General features: G+C 41.8%; 2 protein-coding genes across 5 annotated transcripts in view; one reads left to right on the plus strand and one right to left on the minus strand.

The window, feature by feature from the left end:
• Window positions 1–14,311, minus strand: part of SMYD4 (SET and MYND domain containing 4) — a 30,076-nt gene extending 15,765 nt beyond the window's left edge. The window contains exons 1-4 of one of the 3 annotated variants that reach the window (XM_084862899.1): window positions 13,980–14,311; window positions 12,491–12,636; window positions 6,608–6,752; window positions 599–688 (exon numbers count right to left, since the gene is read on the minus strand). In XM_084862899.1, the coding sequence (XP_084719025.1) occupies window positions 599–688; window positions 6,608–6,752; window positions 12,491–12,624 (369 nt within the window). In that variant the 5' untranslated portion in view covers window positions 12,625–12,636; window positions 13,980–14,311. The remainder of the gene's footprint in view (window positions 1–598; window positions 689–6,607; window positions 6,753–12,490; window positions 12,637–13,979) is intronic. The other 2 variants (XM_084862900.1, XM_084862901.1) reach the window with 2 other exon arrangements.
• Window positions 14,312–14,373: 62 nt separating this feature from the next.
• RPA1 (replication protein A1) overlaps window positions 14,374–16,701 on the plus strand; it is a 46,898-nt gene continuing 44,570 nt past the window's right edge. The window contains exon 1 of one of the 2 annotated variants that reach the window (XM_084862955.1): window positions 14,374–14,549. In XM_084862955.1, coding sequence (XP_084719081.1) covers window positions 14,517–14,549 — 33 coding nt within the window. In that variant the 5' untranslated portion in view covers window positions 14,374–14,516. The remainder of the gene's footprint in view (window positions 14,550–16,701) is intronic. The other variant, XM_084862954.1, reaches the window with a different exon arrangement.

Below are 16,701 nucleotides of genomic sequence, written 5' to 3' on the forward strand. Positions count from 1 at the left end.
AACATGCTCTAGTTTTTTATTTACTTTATTTTTTAAACAACACACAATAGTTTGCAAACACTTGGAACCTGAAGTATTATTAGCAACTTATCTCACAGCTGATCTCAACACTGAGAACTGCTGACCCACTGGATCTAGTCCAATACCCTGTGCAATGTGGCATGATCTCTTATCAACCACCACCATCCCACATAATCAAGTCTGACTGGTGAGATGAGTCAGGAGAAAGAACAAGTCTGGGAGGAGATCAATTTGCTTCCAATTCAATTAATTGCAGCATGGCTCAATTTGATTTTTATTTATTTATTTTTAAATAGAATTTGATTGTTTTCAGAGAGGAAAGGAGAAAGAGAGAGAGACAGAAACATCCATGATGAGAATCAGTGATTGGCTACCTCTTGCACGCTCCCTACTGGGGATCAAGGCTGCAACCAGGGCATAAGTCCTGGCCGGGAATTGAACCGTGGCCTCCTGGTTCATAGGTCCATGCTCAACCACTGAGCCACGCTGGCCAGGCTCAATTTTAGCGTTCTAAGGTAGAAGCAGAGACAAACCTCCTCCAGATCCTCTCCAATCACCCCGGCATCCTGATACTCACCTCATACTGGCCCAGGCGGAAGAGGGCTGCAGAGCGATTGGCATAACACAACGAGATGTCCTCAGTGTTTGGCCTTGAATGTGATACTCCCTGCAAACCAATGAACCAGTTAAAGGAATAGATGAGGAATAGCATCTTTAAGTGTTTTGTTTTCAGATAACAGGGGCTCTACTACTAAACACTGGATGCAATTAGGAAATTTTACTGGATTTCTATGTGCTTCACCTGCTTCAGCTTCATTTCTAACTAGTTTTGAGCAAAGCTGCGAAGAGCAAGTGTAGAAATAAATACTCAAAGCATTTGGAAGGTAACAGCATCAGACACAGCTTCTTCAGGCACAAACAATACGAAAGGAAAATGAAAAGCGAGGAGCATAATCCTGCACATAACAAAGAGTGAGTGGCACAAATAGAAATTCACAAAAGAAGAAGCACTATGATATATGGGAAACAAATGGGAAAGTCATACAGAGAGAGCCAAATACATGAAAATGAAAGCAGAGAAGGGCCATGCTTGTTCTACCACCACGGTTCCTATATAATAAAACCCTGATAAGCAAATAGATCAAACAGCAGAACGACTGGTTGCCCCCTCCTGTGTTGAGTGTCTGCCCCCTCAGAGGGAGGTGACTGGTACCAGCAGCAGGGGGCAGGGCTGGCCAGTGGGTAGTGCCAGGCTGCCAGCCAAGGCAGGTACCAGCTGAGGCCCCCCAATCGTCCCACCCGCCAGTTGCCCCACAGATGGCTCTGATCACCAGCCAGGCCTAGGGGCCCTACGCTATATATTGGGAACAGTCTCTTAGATTTAAAAATTAAAACCTGGCAGGACTGCTTTAACACTGAAAAAACAGGGTGATGCAGCGATGACATGCATAGACTCTGGCTTGCACATTCAGTGGTCAATCCTGATTCTGACACTTATGACTGTGTGACAAAGCCAATTACTTAATTTCTTTCTGCTTCAGTTTTTCCATCCATAAGATGGGGGAAATGATACTACTGCCTCAGAAGAATCATGTTATGTATTACTTTTTTTTTTTTTTTTTTTAAAGGATTTTATTTTATTATTTTATTTTAAAATATATTTTATTGACTTTTTACAGAGAGGAAGGGAGAGAGATAGAGAGCTAGAAACGTCGATGAGAGAGAAACATCGACCAGCTGCCTCCTGCACACACCCTACCGGGGATGTGCCCGCAGCCAAGGTACATGCCCCTGACAGGGATCGAACCCGGGACCTTTTAGTCCGCAGGCTGACGCTTTATCCACTGAGCCAAACCGGTTTCGGCTGTATTACTTTTTATAATCAGGGCAAAAACTGTAACTGCCCATACAACAGCAAGATGCCTTTCACCTGTATGAAAACTATGGTCACTGTTGCATGCAGCGTCCGGATTGTGAGAGGAATGTGTAGGCCTGACATCCCCCGAGGGGTCCGGATTGCGAGAGGATGCAGACCGGGCTGAGGGATTCCCCCCCCCCCCCCTCTACTGTGCATGAATTTTGTGCACCGGGCCTCTAGTTAATAGTAAAAAGAGTAGCATCTCAAAGCACTGGAGAAAAGATGGGAATTATTCAGTAAAAAGTATTGGGGAGAATAGGTAGCCACTGAGGAAAAGTAAAATTGGTTCTCTATATATGATAAGACTTTCTATAGGATAAATTCCAAATGAATCAAAATCTTAATGCAAAAAAATGAAACTATAAGGGCACTGGAGGAAACCACAGAAATAGTCTAACAGGATGTTGCAGTGAGGAATACCTTTCTAATTATGACATAAAACCCAGAAGTCATAAAAGGTTAATAAATTTAACCACATAAAAATAACAAATTTCTTTACAGTAAAAACCAATAAAAGCAATATTAAAAGACAAACACTGAACTGGAAATATATATCTGCAACTCATATTATAGGCAAAGGGCTCATTTCTTTACTTTATGGACAGTTCCTACAGATCAATAAGATGACAAACAATAACTCAATTGGAAAATAAGTAAATTATATGGACAGTTCTAATGGGAAATATAAATGGCTCTTAAAACATATAAAAAATACTCAACCTCATTCATAAACAGCAAATTAAATGCAAATTAAAACCTTACTGAGATTCCATTTTTTACCTATTAGTTTGGCAAAGAAAAATAAAATTGCTAGGACACTGAGGTGGTAAAAAAGTGGGATAGTAATGATTCTCATGTGTTGCTAGTGGGAGGGTAAATTAATCTCATGATTATAGAAGGCAATTTAACTATACGGATCCATTGACCCAGCAATTTCTCTCTTAAGAATTTATCCTACAGACATATATTTATCCTATAGATATGTGCAAAATAACATACCTGCAAAATTTCGCATCACAAAATTGCTTTAAATAGCAAGATAGAATATTCATCTATAGGACATCAATTATATGTAAAAAAGATCTTAAGATATTTATTAAGTGGCAAAAGGACAGTGCTAAAGACTGTATAAAAAGAGTGTGGCCCTATCCAGGTAGCTCAGTTGGTTCGCAGTGTTTCCCAACCTTCTCTCATGATGAGAATCACCTGGTGGAGTTGTTAAAACACAGATTCCTGAATCCCAACTAAGAAGTGCTAAACTAGAATTTTTGAGAACATATAGGTAAAATTGCATACCTAACTTAGTGCTCTGTATATAAAATCTGTCTTAGAGCACTAGTTAAGTATACAATTTTACCTATATGTTCCCAAAAATTCTAGTTTAGCACTTCTTAGTTGGGATTCAGGAATCTGTGTTTTAACAACTCCACCAGGTGATTCTCATCATGAGAGAAGGTTGGGAAACACTGGGTTAGAGCATTGTCCCCATATAACAAGTTTGAGGGTTCGATCCCTGGTCATGGCACATACAAGAATCAACCAATGAATGCATAAATAAGTGGAACAACAAATCTATGTGGTTTTTTTTTTCTCTCTCTCCTCTAAAACAAATAATTTTTTTTAAAAAAGATATTTTATTGATTTTTTTACAGAGAGGAAGAGAGAGGGACAGATAGCCAGAAACATAGGGGAGAGAGAATCATCGATCAGCTGCCTCCTGCACATCCCCACTGAGGATGTGACTGCAACCAAGGTACATGCCCCTGACCGGAATTGAACCTGGGACCCTTCAGTCCACAGGCCGCTGCTCTATCCACTGAGCCAAACCGGTTTCGGCTAAAACAAATAATTTTTAAAAAGTTGTGTGTGTGCGCAGGAGTGGGAGATTATTTGCATTATTTATAGAGACCAAAGTGGCTCTGGAAAGATACATTTAATACCGTATCTTCTGGGCATGGGAAATGAGGTGGCTGGGGCCAGAGGAAGTAGACTACACTGTATAATCTTGCACTTTTTAAATTCCAACTACATAAACACATTTCCTATTCAAAAATGCCTTGATAAAATAATGAAACCATAATATTCCAGTGTTGCTTAGGATATAGAGGTATGAGAGTATTCCCATAATCTGCTAAAGGGATGTTAACCAACTCTCTCCTGGAGAACAATTCAGCATCGAGTACCAAATGCCTTAAAAAAATTACACTCAACTGACCCAGCAACTGCGCTTCTGGGAACTGAATCCTAAGGAAATAAGCAGATGTGTACAAATATTTCCGTGGGAAGATGCTCCTTGCAGCTTTATGATACCAAACAATCTGCCAACGTTAGATGTTAAATCAAGTGTAGTTCTCTGTAATGGAACACTAAGCCAGCCGTAAAAAATCATGTTCTAGTGGAAAATTTAATAACATGAGAAAATGGTCACAATAAATTATAGCGAGGAAAAAGCAGGTTACAAAGCAGTAAGTACAGCATTATCCCAATTTTGTAAAAAAAAAGACGTATTTTCAGAGGAAAACGTGGCTGGATGGATACAAGCAAAAATGTTAACAATGCCTGTCATTGGCTATGGGATTTCTCTATTCTCTGTGCTTCTCTATATTTTCCAAGTAAACATATATTGCACTTGCAATCAATCAAAAGCAACAACTATTATTATAAAAAAGAAAGAAAATCACTTATTAAAAATTGCCAAGTATCATAATCACCAAAATACTAGCTTCATGAAATAGGAAGGTCCGTCTCTCTCCACATCCAGTCTTTTTTCAGTCTGATTTTACTTTTTAGTTTATGTGTTTTTCTTTTCTTTTTTAAAAATATGTCTTTATTGATTTCAGAGAGGAAGGGAGAGGGAGAGAGAAACAGAAATGATGAGAAGGAATCATGGATCAGCTGCCTCCTGTACATCCCACACTGGAGCGCTAGCCAACAACCTGGCAATGCAACTGTGACCTCTTGGTTCATAGGTCATCACACTCAACCACCGAGCCACACTGGCTGGGCTTATATGCTTTTTCTGTAACAATTTCCAGGGATCACATTTATGGTGCACACATAAAGTGGAAGAGATTAGCTCTGAAGAACTAAGCCACCTATCAGTGGATCATTACATCTAATGAGTTTTAATTCTTCAGCAATCACTAACGCATTATTCAGCTAAATACTTGGTTACAACATCACAAAGCAGGGCTTTTTAGCAATTATCGAAGCTGCTGCTGTAGGTCTGATAGGCCTGCTAAAGATTCACAGTAATAGTACACTTTCAAATTTATACACTCTTTTTGTTAATCCTCACCCAAGGATAGTTTTCCATTGATTTTTGGGAAGAGTGGAAGAGAGAGCAAGACAGAGAGAAACATTGATGTGAGAGAAACACATTGATTGGTTGGCTCCTGCACAAGCCCTGACCAGGGCCCAGGCTAAGGAGGCGCCTGCAACCAAGGTACATGCCCTTGACCGAAATCAAACCTGGAACCCTTTGGTATGCAGGTCGACACTCTATCCATTGAGTCAAACCGGCTAGGGCAACACTCATTCTTTTAATATACAAGATCACAGACCCGGTGCCAGAGAGTGATACATCTTGCTTTAAATCTATATTTATCTTTTCTTTTTAAATATATTTTACTGCCCATGATGGTTTGGCTCGGTGGATAGAGCATCGGCCTACGGACTGAAGGGGTCCTGGGTTCGATTCCAGTCAAGGGCATGTACCTTGGTTGCAGGCACATCCCCAGTAGGAGGTATGCAAGAGGCAGCTGATCATGTTTCTCTCCCATTGATGTTTCTGACTCTCTATCCCTCTCCCTTCCTCTCTGTAAAAAAAAAAAAAAAATCAATCAATCAATAAATAATAAACTCATCACAAAAATTCTAAAAATAAATAAATATATTTTACTGATTTTTTAGAGAGGGAGGGAGAGGGGTAGAGTTAGAAACATAGGTCAGCTGCCTCCTACATGCTTCCTACTGGTTATGTGCTTGCAATCAAGGTAGTACATGCCCTTGACTGGAATACAACCTGGGATCATTGAGTCCGCAGCCCGACTCTCTATTCACTGAGCCAAACCGGTTAGGGCTATATAGCATTTATCTTTTAAAAGTTATGGAGGGAAATCTTTTAGGGATCTTGTTCCAGTTCCTACCATGAAGGAGGACAACAACAGCAAAAGGTTGATAAAAGCCAGTATTCCTCCTCAAAATCTAGAGATCATTGACGATTAGTGTAATTTTTAAATATTTGTTGATAACCTTCAAAATGGAGTTCAACTGGGCTGTGGCAATTGAGCTTATTTTCCTTTCTAACTTCACCTAAGTCACACGGTGGCTAACCAAAAATCTAGCCGCTCTCTATCAAACAATTGCCTCCTTTAGACAAAAATGGCGTACAATTCCATGAAAGCTGACAGACATGAACAGGTAGGGGAACGGTCCAATACTACCGCTCCAGGGTGTATGAAGGACTGCTGAACTCAGGACATACAATACCAACCACCCTTGGTCTCAGAATATAGCCAACAGGGGAATCCTGTCAGCCTTCTTTTTCAAATCCAATCCACAAATCATAGACAAAGCTACCCCTGGCTACACAATTGGGCATTTGAGGAAATATGCCTGGTTAAACTGCTGAAATAGCCCCATCCCATTGAGCTGGGAGTGTCTTACCTTAGTGTACAGCACTGTGGCTCCCACATAATCCTTCTCCTGAAATTTTTTGTTTCCTTCTTCTCTGTAGAAAAGGGGAGCATCGGGGTCCTTTCCCACCAGGTAACCTCTAGAAAGCTCTTTTAGAAACATCTCATCTTCAGGTCTTGATGGTGAAAGAAAGAAAGAAACAAAAAAAAAACCACCCACAACATATTTCAAGGAAGGCTTTGTTATTTCAAGGAAAACTCTAAATCATTGTGTTAGGGGCAGAAATAGGATATTGGGGACTAGCTACAATGATAAGAAATATTAATCATGCTCTATTAACCAGATGGTTCTGTTCTGCTTAGAGCAGCGTTTTTCAACCTCTGTTCCGCGGCACACTAGTGTGCCGCGAGATGTTGCCTGGTGTGCCGTAGGTGCAGACAAGACAAGAATTTTATAATTTTTCACTATTTTGTTTACTTAATTTTATTTCATAATAAAGTAATTATAAAATACTTTCTTTGTGTTTATTTGATTCCTATTCAAGAGAATTACTTTATATATAGTCAATATAGGCACAGAGTTAAATTTTTTAACATTTTCTAATGGTGGTGTGCCTCGTGATTTTTTTCATGAAACAAGTGTGCCTTTGCCCAAAAAAGGTTGAAAAACACTGGCTTAGAGAACGCACATTCTAACCTGGCTGAGAGTTGTATGCCTCTCCTGAGACATGGGAGCTAACATGGAATGCAGTCCATCCTCCTTTCCATAGAACTGCCTATCATGCCGAAACCGGTTTGGCTCAGTGGTAGAGCATCGGTCTGTGGACTGAAAGGTCCCAGGTTCGATTCTGGTCAAGGGCATGTACATTGGTTGCGGGCACATCCCCGGTAGGGGTGTGCAAGAGGCAGCTGGTCGATGTTCCCCTCTCACCGACATTTCTAGCTTTCTATCTCTCTCCCTTCCTCTCTGTATAAAATCAATAAAATATATATATTTTTTAAAAAAAGAACTGCCTATCATGATGGAAAGATTAACAACCTCACGGCTGAAACAATCTAGTCCCAGAGGCACCACCCTTTACAATCCCCTGCCCTAGTGCCTGTACCCATTATACCTTGTCTACTTTCCAATGCCTGTAATCCTACTTCCCATGTAATCCTTGTCCTATATAAGCAGCTGGTTTATGGGGGGCTGCAGAGCAGATTTCTGTGGATGACCTGTTGCTCTCCCATACTGCTTATATATGATTCAACCCTGTCTCTGCTCAATTGGCTCAAGTAGTGACAGGCAGCCTGGACCCCTTGGTTGTCTGATTACAATTGCACTTGAAAATGATTATTTGCAAATCATTGGGACACATGAGGTTCTATTATGTAACGTGATAGGGGGTTGTGGTTGGGGATCTTGTGGTCTCAGAGACTTAGAGACTGGAATTTCTATTTAGAGGATAGAGGGCTAAATTTTTATTCTTTAAAAATTTTTTTTTTGCCGAAACCAGTTTGGCTCAGTGGATAGAGCATCGGCCTGCGGACTGAAGGGTCCCAGGTTCGATTCCAGTCAAGGGCATGTACCTTGGTTGCGGGCACATCCCCAGTAGGGGGTGTGCAAGAGGCAGCTGATTGATGATTCTCTCTCATTGATGTTTCTAGCTCTCTATCCCTCTCCTTTCCACTCTGTAAAAAATCAAAATATATTTAAAAAAAAAAAAATATATATATATATATATTTTTTTTTAATTAATTTCAGAGAGAGGAAGGGAGAAGAGGGAGGGAGAAGGAGAGAGAGACAGATGAGAGAGAATCATCAATCAGCTTCCTGTTGCATGCACCATACCTGGTATCAAGCCCCCAACGTGGGCATGTGCCCTGACCAGGAATTGAACCATGACCTCCTGGTTCATGGGTTGATGCTCAACCACTGAGTCGTGCCAGCCAGGCAGAAATTTAATTTTTAATAAATGTAGTATTTTGAAGCCATGGGGAAAGGATGGACTGACTATTCAATAAATACTGTGAAAAAAATTATCTGGAAAAATACGTCTAGTACTCTCTCATGTCATACAGAAAAATAAGTTCCAGATGGATTAGAGAACTAAAAACAAAACAAACAAAAAAAGTTAGAAAAAAATAAAGGATATTTTTATAATCTTTGAGTATAGTAAACTATCCTAACTAAGTAAGACACATAACCCAGAAGCCAAAAAGAAAATGACAGACATGGATGAGTAAAAGTTAAAGCATATACACATAATTTATATATAATGCAAGACATTGAGAGTAAAATAGATAAATAATAAACTAAAAGAAAAATTTGTAGCATATATAACAAAGAATTACACAGCCATATTTACAAATTAATAAGAGAAAGACTGATAACTCACTAGAAAGATGGGCAAAAGGCAGAAATGAACAATTCACAGTTGATCTATAGATGGGTGATAATATTGGAAATGGTGAATTACTTTACTAGTAATCAGAAAAATGAAAATTAACCAAGATTATTTTGTCCTTGTGGTTGGCAAAGTTAAAGATTGTTGCTTTTAATGTTGGTGAGGACATGGGAAAGTGATTTTCATATGCTATTTGTGGTAAACTGGTAAAGCCTCTTTGGAAGACAATTATGCAGTATTTATTTAATTTTATATATATATATATTTTTTTTTTCTTTTTTTTTTTTCTTTATTGATTTTTCACAGAGAGGAAGGGAGAAAGATAGAGGGCTAGAAACATTGATGAGAGAGATACATCAACCAGCTGCCTCCTGCACAACCCCCACTGGGGATGTGTGCGCAACCAAGGTACATGCCCTTGACCGGAATCGAACCTGGGACCCTTCAGTCCACAGGCCGACACTCTATCCACTGAGCCAAACCGGTTTCGGCAAATTTTAAATGCTCATAACCACTGATGCAACAATTCCTCTTCTCAGGTCCTATGTTAAGTTCTAAATGCATGTACAAAAACATATAAAACATAGAACTGTATGTAACAGTAAAAAAAGAAAAAAAAAAGAAAAGAAAAACAACATAGAAATAATTAATTGCGCATCAACAGGGAAAAAAATAACTAAATTTGCCATATTACACTAGCAATACCATGTAGTTGCTAAAAAGATTAAGGTGTGATGTTGGGGAAAAAACCTCACAGAACAAAACACATAACATAATTTAACCGAGAATAAAAAAGATATGTGCATATTTATCTACAAATGAATGAGAATACATAAAAAGAACTAGAAAGACACTGTGTTAGTTGCTGGCACAAAGATAAAATGACTACCTTGAGCTTGAAACATATGTTTATGTGTCTGCATATAGATGAGGTCTTCATTTATGTGTCATAGTTAGCATTAATATGTGTCAGTCACAGAACTAAGAGCTTTATACACATCATCAAACTGTCATTCAATCAGTATTTGAGTACTTGTGTTTCTGACACTGCACTGCTCTTGTCTAAAGAAAGACAAACAAATATTGACAAGGTCCTTGCCCTTATGGAGTTTATAGTCTAGTAGTGAAGACAGATATTAATCAAATGACTACACATATATAAAAAGGAAAAGTATGCAGTGTTATAAATGTATAAAAAATAAACATGTCCTAGCTGGTTTGGCTCAGTGGATAGAACATCAGCCTGCGGACTGAAGGGTCCCGGATTCGATTCCGGTCAAGGGCACATGCCTGGGTTGCGGGCTCTATCACCAGTAGGGGGCATGCAAGAGGCAGCCAATCAATGTTTTTATCTCTACCTCCCTCCCTTCCTTTCTGAAATCAATAAAAATATATTTTAAAAAAAATTAAAATAAAGAGCCGAAACCGGTTTGGCTCAGTGGATAGAGTGTCGGTCTGTGGACTGAAAGGTCCCAGGTTCGATTCCGGTCAAGGGCATGTACCTTGATTGCAGGCACATCCCCAGTACGGGGTGTGCAGGAGGCAGCTGATTGATGTTTCTCTCTCATGGATGTTTCTATCTCTTTATCCCTTTTCCTTCCTCTCTGTAAAAAATCAATAAAATATATTTTTTTAAAAATGAATATGACCCAGCTGGGATCTAAGGAAAGCTTTCTGAGGAAAGATTTATATGATTCTGAAGGATGAGCAGAAGTTAATTAGTTCTTAGGGCATGGTGGAGTAAAGAGGAGATAGAAATAGAATTTCAGGCAGAAGAAATATAAGTGGAGGCCATGTGGTATGAATAAGCATAATGCATATCAAGAATTGAAATGGGGGGGGGCAATGGTAAGATATGTACACAGATAATAATTTAATAAAAAAAAATAAGGGGATGGGGCAGGAGCAGGGGGGAGGGAGGCAATGGGGAAGATAATGGGAGACATCTATAATACTTTCAATAATAAAGATAAACTTAAACAAACAAACAAAGAATTGAAAGAAGGCCAATATGTCTGAAAGGGGAATGTGATGAAAGAGGAGCCAGAGAGATAGCAATGGTGAGATTGCAATGTCTTTACTGGCTATCTATAGTAAGAATTTTAGTCTTTATTATAAGAGCAAAAGAAACCCCTGAAAGGTCTTAAGTGAGATCAATAAAATTGATTTGTGTCCTGGGTGGTGTGGCTCAGTTGGTTGAGCATTCCCCCCTCCCCCCATGGTTAGTACTTTTACCACTTCCCAAGTTTTGAAAGATATTTTCATTAGGTACAGAGTTCTAGATTGGCAAGTTTTATTTTGCTTTGTTTTCCTTTTAGTATTTTAAATGTGCCATTTAATCGTCTTCTGGCTTCCATAATTTTACTGGAAAAAAATATCAGTCATTGTCTTATTTTTACTTTCAGATGGGTAACATCTTCTTCTTCTTCTTCTTCTTCTTCTTTCCCTCCCTCCCTCCCTCCCTCCCTCCCTCCCTCTCTCTCTCTCTCTCTCTCTCTCTCTCCCTCCTTTAGAATTTTATGGCTTTCCTAACACAAATACAATGTATACGCAATCTCAGCACACACAGGAATAGTTGCTACACATCAGCAGCACATCAGGTTCCTTGAAGGCATGGACCAGAAACTTCCAAAAGCCCCCGGGCAGCATGTGCTTTGTTTTCTTGTTGCTCCCATAACCAACGTTGGGCATCAAGATCTGGCCCTTGAACTTCTGCACATCCTACTGTCAATGCCTCTAGCTTTCCCCAGTTCCGCCTAATTCTGACATACTGGTTTGACCGCCGACGAACTTCTTGGTCCTGTTTTTGACAATCCTGGTTTCACAAGGGTCTGAGGGAAGCCATGGTGCCACGTTGGAGCTGGCTGCCACCTAAGATTTCGTCTTCCTTCTTTAGTTTTTGGCAGTTGGAGTCTGCTGTCCCTAGGTGTGGTTTTATTTATGTGTACATTGTTTGGGATTTGCTAAGCTTGGGGAATCTGCGGGTTGACGTCTTTTATTAGGTTCAGAGAATGTGTGGTGCAAAATAGGTGATCAATAAAAATTCACTGAACTTGTAGGAAACTCTTGTTTCAGTTTTTCTCTCTATATATACTGTATACGTATGTGTATTTGGCTGGGATATAAAATATTTCTTACTGAAGAGAGTAGTCAAGAGAGTTTAAAAAATACTGGAGTTAATCCTGTAAGGTCCCTTCCGAATTTGAGCACTTAGGAATTTCTGTGTACAGCTAGTAAATCTCCACTACAACCTTTGGGAAATGGCAATGTTCACAGCCTAGTGACTATATAGCAAAGCACTTACTATTAAAACATAACATTGATACCGAAAAAGCTAAATAGCATCCCTACCTTTTCTACAATAGTAGGTTAGGAAACACTGGAAATAGCAAGAACTGCTGAATGTCCCAAAATCTAAAAATTTAAATTTAATCCTTCCATCAAAAAGATAACTTAAGGGCAAATGACACCTGGGAACATTTTCCAGATCCAAATTTCCCCGGTTAAAGCTTCCATTTACTCACTGAAGAAGCGAAGAGGAGTGAAGAAAGATATCGCTCACAGTCTCTGCTGTACAGATTGTGTCCCGAAAGGATTTTGGGAGCAAAGACCACTTCTGAAGTATGTACGACTTCCACTCATCCACAGGCAGATCCATGGTCCTTTAGATCTACAAAATGAATAAGAAAATAAGGAGTTCGGATTTCTACAAATGTGTAGTTCTAGCAAATCAAGATTTTATTCCAGCAAGCATGAAGCAAGAAAATCAATGCTTGTGATCTTTTTATTTTAGTCCTCACCTGAGGACATGCATTGAGAGAGGATGGGAGGCAGGGAGAGAGAAGGAGGGAGAGTGAGAGGATGTAGTAAAAGGAGGAGAATGAGAGGGAGAGGAAGAGGGAGAAGGAGATGGGGAGGGGAAAAGAGAGAGAAAGCTACATTGATGTAAGAGAGAAACATTGATCGACTGCCTTGGCACACCCTCTAATGGGGATGGAGCTCCCAACCCAGGCATGTTCCCTGACAGGGAATCAAACCAGTAATCTTTCTGTGTACAGAACTATGCTCAGCCAACTAAGCCACTCCAGCGGGCTATTCTTGTGAATGTTTTCAATAGGTATTTATTTATGTGCTGAAGAAGGCTCTATATTCTCTCACACCAGTTCACTCAACTGTCCTTTCATTTAGAAATGTTTAGCCCTGGTCGGGTGGTTCAGTGGGGTGGGCTTCCTCCCCTGCATGGAAAGGCTGGTGGGATTTTTGGTCAGTGCACATGCCCAGGTTGCAAGCTCCATCCCATTAGGGGGCGCCTGTGGAAGGCAGCTAATGGGTATTTCCTCCTCATATCTATGTTTCTCTCTCCGTCTCTCTCCCTTTCTCTTCCTCTAAAAAATTCTTTAAAAAAATATTTATTAAAAGCCTACTCTGTTCCAGGCACTATGCTAGGTGACTGACAGCCACCATCTTTGTCCCCTTAGACCTCCATCTATCCCAGTTGCTCAAGCCAGAAACCTGAGGGATATCCGAGATTTTTCTTTCTTTCTTTTATTTTTTATTATTATTTTTAAAATCTTCACCTGAGAATATTTTTTCCATTTATTTTTATTTAAAAAATATGTTTTATTGATTTTTTACAGAGAGGAAGGGAGAGGGATAGAGAGTTACAAACATCCATCAGCTGCCTCCTGCACACCTCCTACTGGGGATGTGCCCCGCAACCAAGGTACATGCCCTTGACTGGAATCGAACCTGGAACCTTTCAGTCCGCAGACCAATGCCCTGTCCACTGTGGTCAAACCAGTTAGGGCCATCTCACTAGTTTTTGCACAGGCTACTCACTTTTCTGGGGGCATCCCTACTCTCACTTGAAGCCCACAAGGCCAATGGCCACCCATCCTTCAAGATTCAAAGTGGCACCTCCTCCGGGAAGCCTTCCCTGACTTCCCATCTGTGTGATTCCAGCACACGTGTCTCTTTCCTATGCCATGTCTATCTGGAGTTAGGCTTACTCACAGCGGAAGCTCCCTCGACAGACCGCTCGCCTCTGAGGTCAGGAACCGGGTCCCATTTACATTCAGAAACTCCCTCTGTGCTAAGCTCGGGGTCCACACCCAGCATTGACTACACTTAGCGGCAGGGCACCCGCTCTAACTCCGCTCTGGGTGACCAGCCTCTCTGCCCATTAAAGGCCGAGCCGGGCATGTCCCCACAAGCCCGCCTGCAAAGTCCCCGGAACTGGTCCCAGAAGGCCAGTGACAGCGCCCGCGTCACCCTTTGGCGCGCCCGGCAGTTCTGCTCCCCGCCCAGCGGGCCCAACTTTCCCGGGAAGTGGACCGGAACCTGCGCCCCGGAGGGTCACGTGGGCCGAGCGCCCTGCCTCGGCCAATGGGGTGGCCGCTCAGCTCCTAGGCCCGCCCCTGATCCGCGCGCAGACCAGGAGGCGGAAGTGGCGTACGCGGCTCTGCGGGCCAATTGCCGTAGAGCGCGCCGGGCCCGGGGGCGCAGCCAGTGCATCGGGATCAGAAACGCGGGAGTTAGCGCTGCGCAGGCATGGGGGGACGCCTGAGCGAAGGGGCCATTGCGGTGAGGAGGCGCCTGCGAGCGGGGCTGGGGGTCCGGGGGCTGTGGGTCTCTTGGGGCTGTGCGTAGCGGAGGAGGGGGAGAAGAGCCGGGGGAGATGGGGAGAGAACGCGGGAGGAGGAGAGAGAGCGGGGACGGGGGAGCCGCCGGGTCATTCCCTAGCATCATCGCCCTTTCTTGGAAGAGTTTTTCCTACCGTCTTTTAAACATGCTTTACGAGTTCCTGCTTAAGGATACGAAACAAAATAAGCTGCTGATTCCACCCCCTCCCACCCACGGCCACTCCCCTCCCCTTCACCCACAGCCAGACTTCTCCAAAGTGGTCTGTTTTCAGCCATTTCATTATCAGCTCGTTAACCCACTCCCATCGGTCACCCCCTGGGTCACTGGAGAAACCACTGGTTGGAAGGAACAGGGCCTCTTAAGTCGCTAAACCCAACGGACACTTTTTAGTTTTCAGTGTAGTGGAGTTCTCAGGAGTGTTTGAGTCCCTGGGGTATTGCTTCCTTCTGGTGACACTCTTTTCTTTGGGCTCCTGCAGCTCATCCGGCTGGTCTTTCCCCATCCTGTTTGCATTCCTGCTTTGTAAATGCTTGTTGGCACAAGGCTGGGCTCTAGGCCCTCTTCTCCCCAAACAATCTCCTGTTAATTGCTCACAGATTTCCTTGTCCCGAGGACCTTAACTATGAAAGACAACCTCTATCATCTCCCTGCCTACCTGGTATCTCCAAGGCATTTTAAACTCAGAATGTCCTAAAGCAAATGCATTATCTTCCCAAGTCAGGGCCTCTTCCCGTTCTCTATCTGGAGGAATTGCACTGATGTCTTTTAAATTATGCCAGCCAGAAATTGAGGAATCAATCTCCCCACATCACCCTGAATGTCAGTCCATCCCCGAGGCACATGTACTTTTCTTCCACATACATCTCTTAACTCCATCTGTTCTCTCCATCCACACGGGCACACTGGATTACCCAGTGGCTGAGCGTCAACCTGTGAAACAGGAGGGCTTGTTTAGGTTCACAGTTTTAGGGCACATGCTGGGCTTTCAGGCTCGATTTCCAGTAGGGGGAGTGCAGGAGGCGTCTGATCAGTGGTTCTCTCTCATCATGGATGTTTCTCTCTCTCTCCCTCTCCCTTCTTCTCTGAAATTAGTAAAAAATATATTTTTTAAAAATGTGTATTCTGAAAAAATGGTCTGCTGGCAAGCCCCATGGCCTGTGGCCAGGCCTGAGCTACCTGCCTTTGGCGTCCAGCCTCCTAGCAGACAGGAAGGCCAGTTTTGGTGAGAAAATGTCTGCCCACAATGACTGGTTTCAGAGCTCCCAGGTCTCTAGCTTTGCTCACATGCTGCAAAATACCTTGCCATTTCAGCCATTAACCCAGATGATAACTACACCCAGAGCACATTCCTTGGAAAGCTGCAGCCAAGGTTATGCAAGTGACCGGTAATTTTCCAGAACCATTGATTTCCAAAGGTCGTTCATCTATTCATATCCTGTTCTTCAAAAGCAAAATAAGTAGAAATTTGTAATGAAATACAAACGTGGAGAGATACAAATGCAGCAGGTTCAGCATGACCCTAAAGCAACTGTAACAATATTTAATGTTATTAGACCACTTTTTTTTTTTTTTTTTTTTATAGGACCACATTTTGCTTCTTGAGCTGTGGTGGATGCTATTCAATAAAAGAATGTCTAGTAATTTTTGACTAGATACTAGACATTATGACTATTACGTTATTTAGTGGATGGATTGTGTATATTTCTTTAAGTAATATTGAGTTGTCTAGCAGGCTGTTAATTTACTTGCAGATCATCTGATCCTTTTGAGATGGGATGGGTGTAGAGTAGATTTTACTCTGGACCTAGGTTAGTCCTATTTCTAAATCATGGCCTTTCTCAGGTGTCTACTGAATGCAGCATGTTCATTGAGTTCTTTCCACTCTGGAACACAAATGTACGATAGCCTTTGTGGGCTCCAGCAATGATATGCATAATTACAATTCAGCCAAAGACTCAAGGGAACCCCGGTGGGTTATTAAAGCTTCTCTGTGTAGCTCCTCCCTTCGGTATTCCTTATCCACGAAGTCCAGCTAACTCTCCTCCCTGAACTCTGATCTGTACTCTGTTATAATACTCTGTTTTAAGATTTT

The sequence above is a fragment of the Pipistrellus hanaki genome (genome assembly GCF_964339955.1).
Source record: "Pipistrellus hanaki genome assembly, chromosome: 16".
Taxonomy (NCBI): domain Eukaryota; kingdom Metazoa; phylum Chordata; class Mammalia; order Chiroptera; family Vespertilionidae; genus Pipistrellus; species Pipistrellus hanaki.